Source organism: Carassius carassius, chromosome 9, assembly GCF_963082965.1.
Source record: "Carassius carassius chromosome 9, fCarCar2.1, whole genome shotgun sequence".
Classification (NCBI taxonomy): domain Eukaryota; kingdom Metazoa; phylum Chordata; class Actinopteri; order Cypriniformes; family Cyprinidae; genus Carassius; species Carassius carassius.
The window spans coordinates 34,713,855-34,731,777 of record NC_081763.1 but is presented as its reverse complement, the minus strand read 5'-3'; the positions used below and the strand labels follow the sequence as shown (position 1 = coordinate 34,731,777).

The 17,923-nt window shown below is 38.5% G+C and overlaps 1 protein-coding gene across 2 annotated transcripts in view; it reads left to right on the top strand.

The window, feature by feature from the left end:
• Positions 1–17,923, top strand: part of LOC132149702 (uncharacterized) — a 57,643-nt gene that overhangs the window by 36,833 nt on the left and 2,887 nt on the right. For both annotated transcript variants that reach the window (XM_059559111.1, XM_059559110.1), the window contains exons 11-14: positions 4,814–4,912; positions 5,381–5,464; positions 6,051–6,146; positions 6,474–6,572. In XM_059559111.1, the coding sequence (XP_059415094.1) occupies positions 4,814–4,912; positions 5,381–5,464; positions 6,051–6,146; positions 6,474–6,572 (378 nt within the window). The remainder of the gene's footprint in view (positions 1–4,813; positions 4,913–5,380; positions 5,465–6,050; positions 6,147–6,473; positions 6,573–17,923) is intronic.

Below are 17,923 nucleotides of genomic sequence, written 5' to 3'. Positions count from 1 at the left end.
GCTACATAATAAACTAATTGAATAACTGCCATTGAAGTCGATCGACCGCTCCTGAATCCATATTGATCGTCACTCAATATCATGCATTTTTCTATTAAACTTTAAAGCCTCTTCAGAAAAGGTTTTTCCAATATTTTTGAGAATTGTGATAATAATGAAATTGGTCTATAATTTTTGTATAAGTGATGGTCACCACTCTTATAAATTGGAATAACTTTTGCAATTTTCATCTGATCTGGAAACACGCCAGATTTAAAGGACAAATTAAAGCTATAGATCAGAGGTTCTAATATTAAATGGATTATATTTTTAACTGATTTCATATCAGTATCTGACCAATCCGTTGACCTTTTATTTTTAAAACCATTCACAATCTCCAGTATTTCAGAATTTTTTGGTAATGTCAGACACATACATGGAGGAAATGTTCCTACTGATATATTCTCAACTCTTTATGTTTTTACTTTTTGAGTCAGTAATACCTTTAGCTAGATTTAAACCAACATTAACAAAATAGTAATTTAATTTGTTTGCTATTTCCTTTGGATTTCTAATAGGGACTTCATTGTCATTTTTTAAATAACTTGGACACTCTCTTTGTTATTTGTTTTTTAAATAATTTTGATCAGTTCTTTCCAAGTTCCTTGTATATTTTGCCTTTGCTGTTCTAAGAGGGTGTCATAATATTGCTTTTTAATATTTCTAATAATACTTACCAATTTATTTTTATATTTTTTGTATTTTTCTTCCGACTCAATAGTCCTGTTTTTTTTTTTTTTTTTTCAAATATCGCATACAGTGTATTCTTCTTTTTGCACGCATTTTCAATGCCTTTAGTTATCCATGACTTTTGCTGATTTATTTCCTTGGTTTTGAATCTTCTTCATGGGACAATTGATATTATACAGCTCTGTAAATCTAAACAGGAAAGTATCATTTGCCACATTTGCATCATTTTCTGCGAAAACATCACACCAGTTTTGGTTACTAAGCTCCTTTTTGAAATCTTCAATATTTTTTGCTGTGCAGCTTCTTATGAATTTATTAATGGTCTGAGACTTGTTTACTCGTGTAAAAAAATATGGAAATATTGCAAACACTGGAAAATGATCACTAACATTCCAAGTAAATAAGCCCCCAACAACTTTTTCCTCAAATTTTTTGGTAAAACTATGATCTATTAGTGTTGCTGTTTCTGTTGTAATTCTGGTTGGCTTGTCAATGAGTGGACATAAATTATTGCTATACATTATATTTATAAACTCAGAAGTACGTTTGAGGACACGTTGATTAAGTATATCGATGTTGAAGTCTCCACCCACAATTTGGACTTTGTCAGTAGTCATGTTGTTAAGCAAATCTGCAATTTTTTTATTAAATGTTGATAAACTGGTTCCTGGTGGTCTGTACACACAGCTAATTATTATGTTTCTGAAGCGTTCTACTTCAATTTCCACTGTTACACAATTCCAGAACTTTGTCTATGGTGTATGAAACATTTTTTTAAATTTTACTTCTTAATGATTTATCTATATACAAAGCAACTCCTCCGCCCTTTTTGTTGTTCCAATTGGTAGTATACAAGTCATATCCCTCAAGACCCATGTCACTTTGTCATCATCAAGCCAAGTCTCTGGTATAGCTATTATAGTCAATTTTTTGAAGAACTTAAGAAATTGTTTGATTAAAAGAATAATTTTTGCATAGACTTCTGCTATTGAGATGTAGGACAGACAGAGCACCATACATTTCCACACTCTTGTTGAATTCATGTTCGGTGTAATAATTACAATTTATATCAAGATTATTATAGTAATGCATATCTGGATCAATTTCCTTATCAAAATCATACCTCTTAAGTTCATCCTGGTCAGACATATCATCTATGGTTGTGTTCAGGCACGTGCACACATAGAAAGGGGGCTTGAGCACCTGCCCTTTTTATTCCTGGAGAGAAAGTGCCCTTTTTTCTGGGATGCTTTTTTTTAATTTTTGAAAAATAATATATATTTCTGTTTACACACAGCTTCCCTGTCAAACAAATATATTTATTGAAATATAGTATCTAATATCAGGTCAGGAGTTCTGAAGCGCTCCCTCTCCCGATTGTATTGCTTCCGCTAAAGAAAATAGTCCGCTCCGTCTCTACGGTTAGAATCCTGTGAGTCCATAGCAACGCTCTGTTGTTCATGGCAACGGTCTGTTATACTCCGCTCAGCGGTCTGTTGGTTATAACAGACCGCATTCTACATTGGAATTCAACCAAGCCATGTAATAAAATAAGTTAATAAAATAAGCATATATCACCACCAGGTGATATGCTTTAGTTATTTTGTTTATCCTATTTACCTGCATTTCCCTGTCAATTAGATGCAAATGTGCGCATTTTAACTAGTTGACGCCTAATTTGCATATAAAACGTCCCCAGTTATTGACTTACATCAAGAGTCTTTCCCCCTGAAATTTAGAAATCTAAATTGCTGAATTTAGAAGAAATCTACAGATGTAAACAGATGGAGGATACACTCTAAAAAATGTAGTAAATCTGAGTAACTGCATCTGGTACATTAATAAATAAAACTGAGTAGAAATAAGTTAACATTAAACTTTAAAAATAACAATATTTATAAATTAACTATTTAAGTAATTTAACTTTTATTATTTCCTTGAAACCTTTATAAAATAGTATTCCATACCACCACAAATACATACATGACATTGGCTTTTATTGAATTTTTACTCAATTATTTTGGTAAGTTTAATTTTAAAGTGTTATGTATTCTGATAACACCAAAATAATTAAAACGATGTAGTGCCTTGTGCAAAAATAAACAAATTATTAGTAAAACACGCCCCTCTGTTTGATGCAGTTATTTAGGTTATTCTAAATATGAAGAGTTCAGATGAAAAATCCTCTAAGTGCCATCTGAAATTTCCTTCAATAATGATCATTTTTATCAAGCTTGTATGTTTATGTTCACTTATTTCACATTACTGGCAATGGAAATTACCTATTAATGGTCATTTAAGTTAAATTACTGAACTTAAATACGAGCTTGAAAAAAAAAAAAAACTCATAAGAAAATTTCAGATGGCACTTAGAGGCTTTTGCATCTGAACTCTTCAGATATACTTGAAACTAGAAGCATAGAAAATGTTTTCTAAACATGCACATTGTGGAATGGTTTCCTTTGCTGCTCTATAAACCTAGTGAATACTAAGTTTGGGATTGCATAGCAGCTAGAGATATTACTCTCATCCAGATTGATGTGTATACTGCTTAGGTACAGCAAAACCTGTTGTTCCAATGTCTGCAATTCTTCTGAGAGGGCATCCTCGCCTTCATTTACTCCAGCTGCTGCTCTAGCATAGCTATGATGCTTTGTCTGTAGTCCAGTAATGATGACATCTTTACTCCAAGTTTGTTGTTCCAATGCATCAATCCTTTGTTCAAGTTCGTCAATCTTTTTGTCTCTCAGATTTACTATTTCTCTTAGATTACGTATGTCCTCCATGAGGGCCAGGATAATTTGTTGTTGAGTAGCAACTTTAAGGAAGCCTTTATTTCTTCCATCTCGGCTGCTTTTCTTGTTGCCATTGATTTTTCTGCACCGATATGTTCCCAAAGATCCAAATATCTGAGTAGATTTGTTATATTTGTTATATTGATGACACACCTTGCCAAATCCGCCATCTTGTCTCAATACCCATTATGACCAGTGTGCATGCACGCATGCACGGGGCAGGCAGCCTCGTGGTCTTGGACAGGACCTTGACAGCTTTGGTACATCAACTGTCTGGAGTTGCTGGCAGTGCATATAGCCTTGGGGCAGTTATGGCAGCTGATGCTGGACAACTACATTATTAACATTATTTTGATGGTCACTGATACTAGTACAGTAGAACATTTAGATGATGGAAATGCAACTTCATAATTTTTTACCTGATTATACATTTAGTCGGCAATTATAGTTTGGAGAAAGTCTTACTAGTAAAACATGTACACGTTATGTGAAACCTAATACAAGTGTATATATATAGTGACGAGTCAGCTGCCTCCTCCCTGATTGTCATCGGCACCCTGTCCCAAATCGCCGCCCTTCACCAGGCTCCCGACTGGAGTGGGTGTGTGAGAGGAGGGGTGCTGGATGAGTCAGGGCTGGTGGCGTGTGATGGGGCACACCTGAAGGAAATGGAGCCTCATCACCACCGCTGTTTAAAAGCCCAACGCGCCTCTCCTCGGGAGACCGGTCTCTTCCCTGTGCATGCACACTGGTGTCCTCGTGGGTCCAGGAGGGGTGCGTTGAGGACACCAGATCCCCTGTTGTTTTGGACACTCTCCCCCTTTGGCCACTTTAATCCCGTTTTATGATTTCTGTTAATAAAAGCCTCTCCAAGGCCTCACTGTCAGTCTTTTCTGGCAGTTCCATCCCTATTACAAGAAAGGTCCTGCCTCAGAGAACCATTCCATATCAGTCCATATTAATAACTCCACATCACCTCTTTACGTGAGGTTTGTCAATATTTGCAGTGCCACAGGGTTGTGACAGTGTTCAGGTTGTGGCATTTTCCACAGACCCCTAATGTCGTTCGACATAACTCGTAGTGACCGACTTCTGTTACGTACGTAACCCTCATTCCCTGATAATACCTTCTCGGCTCCTCGGTGGAAAATCTAATGAGTGGATGCGCTCTGTCGCCATATATATATATATATATATATATATATATATATATATACACACACACAAATTTATTATGCATCTGGTTTAAACATGTTTATTAAACACTATTTTATTTATTTATTTTCCAGGTTCACCTCTGGTCAGGAGATCAGTGTGGTTAATGCTGATGTTATTAATTAATGCTGTTATGGTCTTTTTCTACATCATGGTTCTGGAAAGTGATAAAGGTGTGATCATATTTTAAATATATTAAGAATTGAAAGATTTTAGTATAACTCACTATTGTCCAGGGATGATGGAGGCTGAATACACAGTCTTTATTAACTAATCAAAACACACACACACAAACATTGTCGCAAAAGAAAAAAAACCTTTAAGGCACAGGAACTTCACATAATAAATAACTAAGAAAACAAAGGGCTATAAATACAGAAGAATAATAAGAAAATTAGTAACTAAACACAACGCTGTTGATGTACTTAATCAGTAACTACTGTATAGTGATAAACTCAGAAACAGGAAGGAAACTTGAGTAAGAAACAAAATCCATAAAACAGAAATAATATTAAAATAAGGTCTGAAAACAAGCAAAATGTGAAAATTACATCTTGAAATGTGTGTCAAAAGCTTATTTGTGATGTCACTTTAAAAAAAAACACTGATAGGTGATATTTTTCTTTTAATCTCATGTGCAGATCATAGTGGATGGACTTTTGTGATTGGATTTCTTCAGTTACTCTGGACAGTGTGGATATTTGAACGGTCATTTGATGATACAGGTACAGTGTTTACATCTGCTTTGATCATCTTACTTTTAGGTTTTTCTACCAACTCTAGTTGTTGTCTTCAAACCTTCTGTGTTTTTTTTTTTTGGTTTGTTCAAACTGTTTTGAAAATCCTGTTTTGAGGGTGTTTATGGTAGTATTCACCCCCCTTATATTGAGCATATAACCTTTTGATATTTTGAAAAATCACATTTATCTTCAAGATGGCCCTTTTTATTATTATTATTGATTTTGTTTGAACTGGAAGACACTTTTAAGCCTTAGGAAGCAGTCATATCTGTAAAGCAGTAAAATAAAGGATATATTGACAAATAAATGCTATCAAAATACACTTCCAGGCAGTCAGTTTCGGATGAGCAGAAGAAGAGTGAAAAGCTGAAGTCTGTCAATTTCTGAACAGATTAATGCAACTTATCTGAAAGATACTACATCTACTGTATGTGGAGACTGACTAAATGCAGAACCAGTAGTTTAATCTGTTGTTTAATATTGATGTTTTTCTAATTTTCAACATTTTATTTAACTGTTTTTTTTTTTTTTATGAAATGAAGATAATAACTTCTATTAATCAAACTCACAGATATTCCTACATTTGTTCCTGTGTATCTGCTCGGATCAGTTGTCCTAGTGGTACTGAACGCTGGTGCTCTGATGACTGAACTGATACTGAAAACAAGTAAGCAAATAAACACTTAACATCATACAATATTTCATCTAATTAAACGGAGTTAAAATATTTCTATAATTCATTAAATGATAAATAATCATCATGGACAGCATGTATTATGAACATTAATTAAGTTCAACGCATCTCAAGGAAAAAATAATTCTGTTTTCCCTTATTGGAATTTACCTACAGTATATCTAGTATGTTGCACAATTAAACCATACAAAAGCATTACTATGGCCAATAAATGATTGTTGATGTTGTTAAGATGAAATGTATTCTTCATATACCATTATTTAAATCTTATTGTATTCTCTGTAATATTTATATTCTCAGTTAATGGTGAAGGAGCACTGGGAGATTTGAAGATCATTGTCTTTTCTTCTGAATGTCTTTGTCTCTTATCCCTGCTGATTTCACTAGTATTGGCACCCTGTGAGTATAAATCCTCAATTATTTTAATTTTCAGACAAACAGTTAAACAGATCATAGTTCAAAGATTTCAAATATCACAATGATGAATAAATTGTCACTAGATGTTTATCAAAGTAGTGTGAAGACACTCACAAATCCAGTAAACAAATCCAAAACAGCAACCAGGAGAAATCTATATGGCATACGAAGGTCTCAAACCAGAAAAAAAGAGTGCTTAGTAAATGTTAAAATACGTAATTAATTGAGTTAGAGAAATATTTAATGCATTATCCTGGGATGTAATGTTAACGATAATAATAATAATAATAATAATAATAATAACTTGCATTTATATAGAGCTTTTCTGGGCACTCAAAGCACTTTACATAGAACGGGGTAATAATGGGGGTAAAAGAAAAATTTAACACAAGCAAGCTGTTTTTATTATGAATATAGGTTTTATTTAACATTTATTTATTAAATTATAATTTTAAGAAAAAAGAGTGCTGAAACGTAGTATTACAAGCACTTCCTGTATCTGTTTGCCTCTTTAAGAATAATCACTTTATGTATACCCCAATTTTAAGTCACTTTGGGTAAAAGCGTCTGCAAAGTGACTAAATGTAAATGTAACCTAAATGCCACTTTTGTGTTTTCTCCATTGCAAATATGATTTTTGTCAAAACCTATTTAATTTGCTTGCTAACAGCCCAAATTATGCATTATGGAAAAAAAGTTAAAAATGCTCATAACGGGTAAAAAAAAAAAAAAATTGAAACATTTTAAAATATTATTTTCTATCAATGTTGTGAACTGATCACCACACAGAATATGCACAATATCAAAAACTGTCCACGGTAGTCCTTAATGATACCAGCACAATAACAGACTCAATGAGAAATTGAGCAAAATATTTTCTAATTATTAGGGCTGGTCCGAATACCATTTTTTGAGCTTCGAACCTTAGTAGTAATTAACATTAAATATTGAAAGCTTTGGAGGGAGGGGGATGAACATATTCTTCTCTCTAACACCATGTCTACACGGGACATGAGCAGCGGGGTACAACAAAATACAAAAGAACCTATTATGCTTTCTACACAGATTTGTGAACAACATTTCAGAGAAATAGGCCTTTTGTGTACATAGAAAAAGTGTTCAGAATATTGGGACAAAAACAAAAGCAATGCGTGTTTTATAAGTGTTGGGATGGTTACTTTCAGTGGTTAAATTGGCTTTTGCAGGGAGGGGGAGCCCTTATTTACGGTGGTCATCATTAAAAATCGCGCCATAAATTGCACCAAAGGGGCTATTTTTCCAGTATTAATGTGTAAGGTAAGGTTGAGTAGTAATTCAAACAAAGATAAATACTTTACCATTTTTAGCTTAGGTGCCCTTGATCAAGGCATCGAACCCCCAACTGCTCCCCGGGCACCGCAGCATAAATGGCTGCCCACTGCTCCGGGTGTGTGTTCCGGGTGTGTGTTCACGGTGTGTGTGTGTGTGTGTGTGTGTGTGTTCACTGCTCTGTGTTTGTGCACTTCGGATGGGTTAAATGCAGAGCACAAATTCTGATTATGGGTCACCATACTTGGCTGTTTGTCACTTAAATCACACCGACACGGGAGGTAATTACTCAACTCAATGCATTATTCAACAACCCGAACAACACTTGTGCAGACATAACAGTTTACACTTTAAATACATCAGATTTACTTATTCACATACTACAATTCACGCATTCATCAGCTTCCAAATAGGAGTAAATGCAGGCTCCTCTGGTTTATGCTGTATTTTGTCTACAGGCAGCATGGTCTGCTGACCTCCCTGTCATCACCCACTTCTCAACAAACTTACAACCTGACAACTCTCAGCAATGAAACAATAATATTCATCACTGACAATCCCATTTCACACTCATCTGTGCTCACAGCCAGTGTATCTACTAGGGGTGGCACAGTTCAACTTTTTCACGGTTCAGTTTGTTTCACGGTTTTAGAGTCACAGTTTTGGTATGGCATTTCACCCATCCAAAGTGCACACACACAGAGCAGTGAACACACACACACACTGTGAGCACACACCCGGAGCAGTGGGCAGCCATTTATGCTGCGGCGCCCGGGGAGCAGTTGGGGGTTCAGGGCCTTGCTCAAGGGCACCTAAGTCGTGGTATTGAAGGTGGAGAGAGAACTGTACATGCACTCCCCCCACCCACAATTCCTGCCGGCCCGGGACTCGAACTCACAACCTTTCGATTGGGAGTCCGACTCTCTAACCATTAGGCCACGACTTCCCACTAATAATAATAATAATAATAATAATAATAATAATAATAATAATATTATTATTATTATTATTATTATTATTATTATTATTATTATTATTATTATTATTATTATATTATTTTAGGCAGGTCTAGCATACATTTTTAGGTACAGAAATTGAATAAAGTACAGATCTCAATCCAGCATACGGCATTCACATTGATCAAGAGTGAATGATTTGTCCAGGTTTTTTTTTCCCTCCTCATCGCTGTTGTTGTAATGTCTAGGAATCCAGAATACGCATTCATCAACAGAAGCATATATTAACTGAACCCTGTTTGTTTTACGTGCTATTTGTAGCAAACCATATTACAGATGCTTTGTCAGATTTAAATTGAACCGCGGTCCCAGCGCGTGCGAACCGTGTGTGGTAAACCGAACGGTATGGTTTTTTTTTTTTCAGCGAACTCTGCCATCCCTAGTATCTACTGTGTGTTTTGATTTCAGAAGACCCTCTTTAATTGCCATGTTTGGGTTTTCCTTGTTTGACACTACAGTAGTTCATTGCCTGACTATCACACAGCTTCCTCAGTTCTTGTTGGCACTGGAAAGGGTCAGGTGTCAGGTGACAACACATTTATTGGATCAAAAAGTGCCAGCTCATGCTCTGGGACCATCCTGGACTGCATGCATGAATTAGTCAGATGCTAGATAATTATATACTTTTTAAATATTTTATTTTTAAATATCAAATTGGTGTTTAAAAAAACGAACATTTTAGTAACTAAGCAGAATTGTATTAGGTTTAGTAACAACAATTTATATTGTTTACATGGTACAATTTCTGATAAGTTACTTTTTTATTGCTTGACAAGTTTTATGATTTAAATTCAGTTCAGTGCTTGTGATTTGATTCGATATTGACTCATTTGGATAAATATTAGGTAGGCTACACAAGATAGGCATTCAAGACAAAACAAAAAAAAAAACCTAATCAGGCCAGACATATAATGCGTTTTTATTTATTATAACAAAAACTGTATTTAACATTGTGCATTAGCTAGAGATCATCCGTTCACGTGACGCTGTAGGGATCTGTCACATCACATTTACAAGCGCCAAAATGGTATTTATTGCTTGAATTTCGAAATAAAATTGACATAATCTGAGAGATGAGATTATTTTTTATAACATAAGTATCCTGCTCTGTCTTGTCTGTTGGTCTCCGTGTCCTCTTTGCTTTGCGATTTTACTGTGCGTGAGAAAATTGATGTGTGGCGTCACGTGAGAGTGTACATGCGTGAGAGTTGGCAGCTATGGCCTTAGCAGACAAATGAAATGAAAAACTAAACAGTGTGAGCGAGGCTACATTAGTCACATAAGAAAATGAAGTTGTCGGATGTGTTTGAATAATTACGTATCTTATTTATCTGAGTTAAATTAAACCAAATATTCACGTATGATCGATAAAGAATTAGACCGCACAATGAGCCCATCGAGCAGTTGAATTTAAAAGACTGAAATTTGCTAGACGTTCGCGGGTTTCCATGGTTTCCATTGTAACGTCGATGGTGGGCAGGGTGCTGAACCAGAGAACGAAGGGATTAATGTATTATGACGTCTGATAATTCCATGTAGCCTGGGTGTCTCTGTGTAGTCTTGCTAATTATTCAGTCTCATATGTCATGTATTTACCAGGAGATGAAAAATAATTCAAGTGGAATAACAATATTTGGTGCTGAAGGAGACGGAGCTGAGCTCCGGCATGGTGTGTTGTGGACCCAAGGAGGCAGAGCTGCACTCCGGTGCGCTCCGGCCCAATTTAACCTATGGTTACTTTTGAAATGTAATAGGTTACAGATTACAAGCTACCCTGACATGTAATAGTAGTGTAACTTATTCAATTTATTAATGTAACTGATTACTTTTGATTACTTTTCTAAATCTCCAATGAATGTTTATTTTCAACTTTTAATCGTTTTCAAACATTAATAGCATGCAGGGTTAACCTTATATAGAGCTCAAAACTGTCAGACTTTCACAATCCTTCAACACATGAATTAAGATGATCAAATCTGAACACATCCACCTGGCAATTAGACTTTAGTTCTGCATTTTACTTTGATCTGAAGTTCAATGCAGATTTAAAATCATAAGAAACTGTTTACTGATACCGTTTTTGAAACCAAAGCTTTGCATAACTACAGAAAACACTGGATCTATATAGACCAAGATGGTGGCGCGAACACATCGCGAGGCTCAGCGTCTTACCAGATTTCAGAAAACAGTGTCAATTTACCTGGTTATTTCATTCATGTTCACGCGATTTAGTTATGCGAACTACAGCTATAGTAAACAGTCACTTTTGGACATCAACAAACGGTGTTCCAACACAGTTTTAGATCATCCTTTCGATTTCAGCGAACTCCTGCCGGAGCTACTGAGATCACCGCGGACAAGCGGATCACTCGCTCCGACCGGAATTGAGCTCAATCACTTCTATGCTCGTTTTGATCAAAATAATAAGGAGATCTTACTCAAAGCTGAGCATCAACCCAGTGAACTGCCTCTCACACTCTCCACCTCAGATGTTTACTCCACTCTGCATAAGGTGAATGCACGGAAAGCAGCTGGCCCTGATGGAATACCTGGTCGTGTGCTTAAAACCTGTGTGGAGCAGCTGGCTGAGGTCTTCACGGACATTTTCAATCTGTCCCTGGCCCAAACTACTGTCCCCACTATCTTCAAAACTTCCACCATTGTACCAGTACTGAAACACTCCACTGCCTCGGTCCCTAACGAATTCCGTCCTGTTGCACTCACATCCATCATTGCCAAGTGCTTTGAGAAACTGGTTGCATCCCACTTAAAATCCTGTCTCCCTGCTTAACTAGACCTATTCTAATTTGCGTATCGCCACAATAGGTCAACAGAGGACGCCATCTCAACGGCACTTCACTCTGCCCTCAACCACCTGGACAGTCAAAACACACATGAGAACACTGTTCATAGACTTCAGTTCTGCATTTAATACAGTAATCCTCTCCAAGCTGATCTCCAAACTCAGCCAGCTTGGATCAGCACACCCAACTGAATTCTAGATTTTCTGACTAACAGACCTCAGTCTGTTAAGTTAGATAACCTCTCCTCCTCCATCATCACCCTGAAAACCGGCGTGCCACAGGGATGCGTACTGAGCCCTCTCCTGTGCTCCCTATTCACCCATGACTGCGTTCCTGTTTATGGCTCCAACACCATAATCAAATTTGCAGATGACACCACGGTGGTAGGTCTGATCAAGGATGACGATGAGTCAGCCTACAGGGATGAGGTGCAGCACCTGGCTGTGTGGTGTGCCACCAACAACCTGGAACTAAGCACCCAGAAGACAAAGGAGATCATTGTGGACTTCAGGTGGACTAGGAGTCATGCACACACACCCATCTACATCAACGGAGCTGTAGTGGAACGTATGTCGAGTTTCAAGTTCCTTGGCATTGAAAGTTCTCTCCTAAACTGCACCTTCACTTTAATTCTTCTTTTCATTTTCTTTATTTTGCCCTGATATCTCTCTCTCATGACTTTAATACTTAAGATTTAACAATGCCTACATGTCAAAATTAGTACATCACTACACTATCTTTACAGAAAAATACTAATACTGAACATGATATATGTTTTTACCTATAAAAAATTTACCATGTTTTGCAACCAAGTACAGTAACCATATTATTATTTTTTTTTTTTTGTGGCAAATGAATGACCATTTGTGTTTATTTTTACTAAAAATTCCATGGTTAATGTATGGTTAGTGTAGCAAAAAACATGGTTAATTTGTGGTAACCATGCCATACATTAATTTTCATAAGGGTTGTGTTGTTGTCTGCCCTAGCTTTCCCTAAACCTATTATAAAATATGATTATTTTTCTGCTTGTAACTTTACAATAGATAATAATAATGTCCTTTAAACAGTTGATTTATTCGTCCAAAATGTGGCATATTCCGTCTGCGTTAGGCTACCGGAGTTCCGTTTTTATGACTGGATTCTATGAACCACACTGTGTTTTCTTTATCGCGGAAATTATAGGGCCATATGTCTGCAATTTAGAAAATAAATCAATTAATTATGTTTGTAGATGTGTGTAAATATTCAAATGTAATCCCTTTTGTAATCGTTAACATTTTCATAAGTAACTAATTTAATTTAAAAAAAAATCTTAATAACTGTAACTGATTTCAGAAAAAAAGCGAAATTCTACAGTATATTACGTAAATCCTATTGATTTTATTATTATTTTTAACTTGAATCAAGTTACTTGTAAACAAATGCAGTAATAAAGCACATTTTTTGTTTTAGTTTTTTGTCATCCCTGTATATCGATTGATTTTTAAATTTGAGAATAAATCTTTTATTTTTTTTATTTTTTAAAGAAACTCCCTATATATTTACTTCTTTTCATGGCTTGGCACTGCTGTCTTCCCTGCCTTCAAAAGAAACACTTATGTGTGTCTGTTATTCTCAATCTTAAAAAAAAAAAAAAAAAAATTCAAATTGTGAATGAAATGTACAGAATGCATCCATGTCATTTCACGTGTAAATGACTAAGTTAGGCCTGACAATTTAACTGACAACATTCTGTGCATATTGTCATTTGGTGCAATCTTTCTATGTGGTCACTGTCACAAAATAAACCGATACAAAATATGCAAATCAACATGACTGTATATTGTTTGATAGCGCCCAGCGTATTTTACTTTTATTGTGTTTTATTAAACGTTGACTGAACATTCGATTGAAATCAACCACGACCAACGCAAGCAGAGCCTGACGGGGTAAAAACATTGATCTGAGAAAACTGTCTCAGGTTACATATGTAACCATGTTTCCCTGAGTAGGGAACGAGACACTGCGTCCTCTAGGGGGCGCTTTGGGGAACACCTCGTCGTGACCCGTGTCTGAAGCATACATTGAAAAAACACCAACTTGTTGGCCGGCGACAGCCTCCGACGTCACTACTGGCACGACTATAAATCAGCACCGGGAGAGCACATCATTATCTTCTTTATCTGAAGCTTGCGTCCGAAGCATGGCAGGGGAGCTAGAGGACGCAGTGTCCCGTTCCCTACTCAGGGAACCATGGTTACATACGTAACCTGAGACAGTTCCCTTTCGAGGGAACTTCGAACTGCGTCCTCTAGGGGGCGCTTTGGGGAACAGTATACCCCCGCCGCCATGCTGAGGGGAATGCAGGCCAGAATCATGGTGATCACTAAGTACCAACTCTACCTATTTCCATGGGAGTTGCCCCTGGGACGTTTAGACGGCTGTCTGTGACAGTACCCCTTACGGCCAAAAAGCCTAAGCTACATACCCAACTTAATTGTTAGGGCCTCGGCCCAGGGTATAGCTGAAGGCTTGGAATCAGGAAAGATTCCTTTAAAGGGATATGGCTAAGAACCTAGCATTTGTACCAAGTCTTGCCTGTCACACAGGGGCTACCGCTAGCTTACGCATAAGCTTGCTGAAAGAGCTGTCTCAACAGTTCTCTAGTAGCAACACCTTGTTTAGATAGGTATCCGAGGATACATAGGTGGAGTGGCGCCCAAGATGAACGGGGCTTTTACCAACTCAAGAAAGGGCACGAAGCAACCGCGCGAAGCCCTCACCATATAGGATTTTAGAAAGAAAGCAGAATACTAGTGTGAGAACTTACCACAGTGTGGATTTCAGAAAGTGTGCAAAGACTACACGTGCACACTTACCATAGCATGGATTTTCAAATACTGTTCTAAGGAGGGGCTCACGTGGCACTCCGATAGAGCAGCTCATAGATGGAATGTTGCATCTCAAAACAGTATGATTAAGAGCCATCAACTCGATCTATGGAAAAAATACTGGAGCGCTCTGGGGAAAAAACAGAGAACTCCATCTCATACGAGAGGAGAACTCCGAGCTCAGAGTAGCGCGCTCATAGGTGACCCTTTTTTTGGGGGGGAAAAAGGGGAGCGCTGCTAAATTACCACGAGAATCACCCAAATAGCCCCTCATGTTGAGGGAAGCGATGCTTGAGGTGTATAAACAAATACACACTGGCTGAATGGAGTCCAAGGAACCAAGGTCTGATCATCTCAAGAAAGGGAACGGAGCAGAGCGCGTAACCCTTATCGTACAAGATTTCAAAAAAGTTTGCAGAGTGCGTGCAAACTTACCACTTGTGGATTTTTAGAAAGTGCGCAAAGTGTTCACGTGCACACTGACCACCATGTGGTTTTGAGAAAGTACACAAAGCTTAGCGTGTGTACTTAAAGGTTCCTAAGCATCGCAGAGGTGCTGAATCTCACGGGAGAGGCAAGCTCAATTTTACAAACCTCGGACGAGGGGAGCATCACCTGAGGCAGCATATACAAGAAGACTTCTGTAACTGCCACCTCCACTTCCCGCTAGATGCGACAGCACTACTAAGCAGCCAGGGGACCCCTCGGGGTGACCTGGCCGGACATCCATAAAATTCCCTGCAGTGCTGTGCCAGGCCTAATGATCAAGGAGGCTCCCTCAGAAACCTGTGATCTCAGCCGCCTAATACCGGAACATGAAGCCGGTACTGGCGAGTGTTTAGTAAACACTGTAACTGAGCACTGCAAAGGAAACTCACAGAGTTTATTAGTAGACACGTAACCACCAGCAATTAAACACACATAAGTATATACAGAGAGGGTTATATTTACTTATTTATTTATATTTACCCACCCTCCTACGCCAGAGCCCCGCTCAAGGGGCGCCTCCTTTTAGTCTGGACCATCAGTCAGGTGCTTGCTATGGACATAGAACCATAAAAAACATTATAGGTCCAGCATAGGAGACTGTTGTGCGAGAGGTTTTCACCTAACCTCGATCAGGTGGAGAGCTGGTGGTTACAGGGGAATTAGGAAGGGGAGGATAAAAGCAGAAGTTTTACCCACTGAAGTCGATTAACGCATCTATGCGTTATGAGGCTATTTTCTCCTGATAACCTCTTAGACTCCAGAGGGTTAAAAATCCCCAAAGGTAACGAGTAGATACCTCGGTATCACTCCGATTCGGACGAGAACGTTGCCTCGTCTAGATCATACCCCTTAGGTTCTGCTTACCTCCTTGTGACCCACAATTACTCTAACCCCTGCCCGCAGGTGGGGGAGGAGAGTGAGTTGCAACACTAGCCTTCTGTGCCCATCTTTGATCCTCAGATCGAGACAGACCAGGACCCCTATGTTGTTTGGGCTCAGACCTGGACCTTCGTGGAATGAAGGATCTGAAAGCAGCAGAGCGCGCCTTCGTCTCCCTGAACTTATTAAATCGCCGTCTCAATGGAAATACCAAAAGGTTCAGAAGGCGAAACCTGAGCATCGAGCAGAAAGCATTTTCTTTCCTCCCGATGTCTGTTCATCCACAGATGTCTCTCCGCTGCCACCATGGCTGACATAGTCCTGCCCATGGCGGAGGCGACCTGCTTGGTAGCACGAAGAGAGATCCGTGGTGCGGATCAGAAAAAGGCCCCTGCCTCTACAGCATCGTGTGTAATAAAGCCACAGCCTGACCTGCTACTGCGTATGCCTTGCCATTTAAGCGAGATGATTTTCTGAAGGGGCTTAGATGGCAAGGAGGGAGATTAAGAGAGGATGTTTCCCCTGCAGAAAGAAAAAGAAAAAAGAAAAAAGAAAAAATTTTCACAGATAAAAATTTATAAATTATTTATAAAATTTTAGCTCTTTCTACAGGGGGTATTCCCTCATAGCCACTTTCGTGCATCACCTCGATGTCGGCAGATTACTTTCATGCAGAAACCGATGGATGCGAGAAGTAAGCAGCATGTTTCATTTCTTTTTAATCTCTGTATGGAGATCATGCAGAAATAAAAAGGCTCACCTGAGCTGGAGGGCCATGGTCAAAAGGAAGGCTCAGCCTCAGCTTCTTCACCATCCTCAAATATCTCCTGCTTTTCCTGCGTAAAAACCCAGCAGAGCACTAACCTCAGTATCAGAAAGTGTTAAAGATATAACATCATCCTCCCGAGGCTCTCTCTCGTCCGCCGCCCCCCTTTTTTTTTTTTTTTTTTTTTACGAGCGCAAAAGGGAAAGTCCCTCTTTAAACCATTCAGACAGATCCACCTGTATTCTCACGAGCTCATTTTCTTCCACCCCTCAGCGTGGACAGATCCTGAACCGCGGGAAGCAGATGGCTTGCCTTTTTTCTTTCAGAAGAGAGACGAACGAGAGCGGAGCTTTTTCCATTGAGGAGGCAATCTGCGTGCACTGTGAGCGTTTTTTCAAAGACATCGCGTGCGTGCTATTCACCCAAACAATTGACGCAAAGATCGCGTGTGTCATCGGGTGTCAAATAACGCCGACACGGATGCACACATCGTCTAAACGCTTGCTAGTTGTCACCATGATAAACAGAGAAAGATTCGCCCTTACCGGTTCTTTCAGATGCACGCTTCAAACAGAACAGTCAGTGAAGATGAAGAAGATGATGACGTGCTCTCCCGGTGCTGATTTATTGTCGCGCCGGTAGTGACGTCGGAGGCTGTCGCCAGCCAACAAGTTGGTTAATCACAGACTGAAGACCCAGGTAAAGAATTAATTAATCTTTTCTGTATCTTTATAGCATTTTAGTTTTGTATTGTTTGTAGTGTGATCGACGTTTGTGTAAGTACTAGATGTGTTGGGAAAGTAACACGTAACATTTTAATTACATTTTGCTAAAATGAACGAAATGACTCGAAAAAAGATTCGTTCATTTTGCTGAACGCGACTCAAAAGTCAGAGTCGGTAAAATGATCCGAACTTCCCATCACTAGTGTCTCGACTGCCCACACTTGATAAAGTAAAAGTCCAAGGGGGGGGGGGGGGGGGGGGCACCTGTGGTGGCCAATCGAATTTCAGGGGGGGTCGGTGCCCCCCGGCCACCACATAGACGCTCCCCTGGTGTAACAGCACACATAAAGAAACTCAGAAAAGACACACTTGAGGTAAAAATTCTAAATGTTTAGTTCGTTCCTAACATCATATAGTTAAAAAAAGAAAAGAAAAAAAAAACGTGAAGTCTAGTGTGCATTTACAGTGCATTT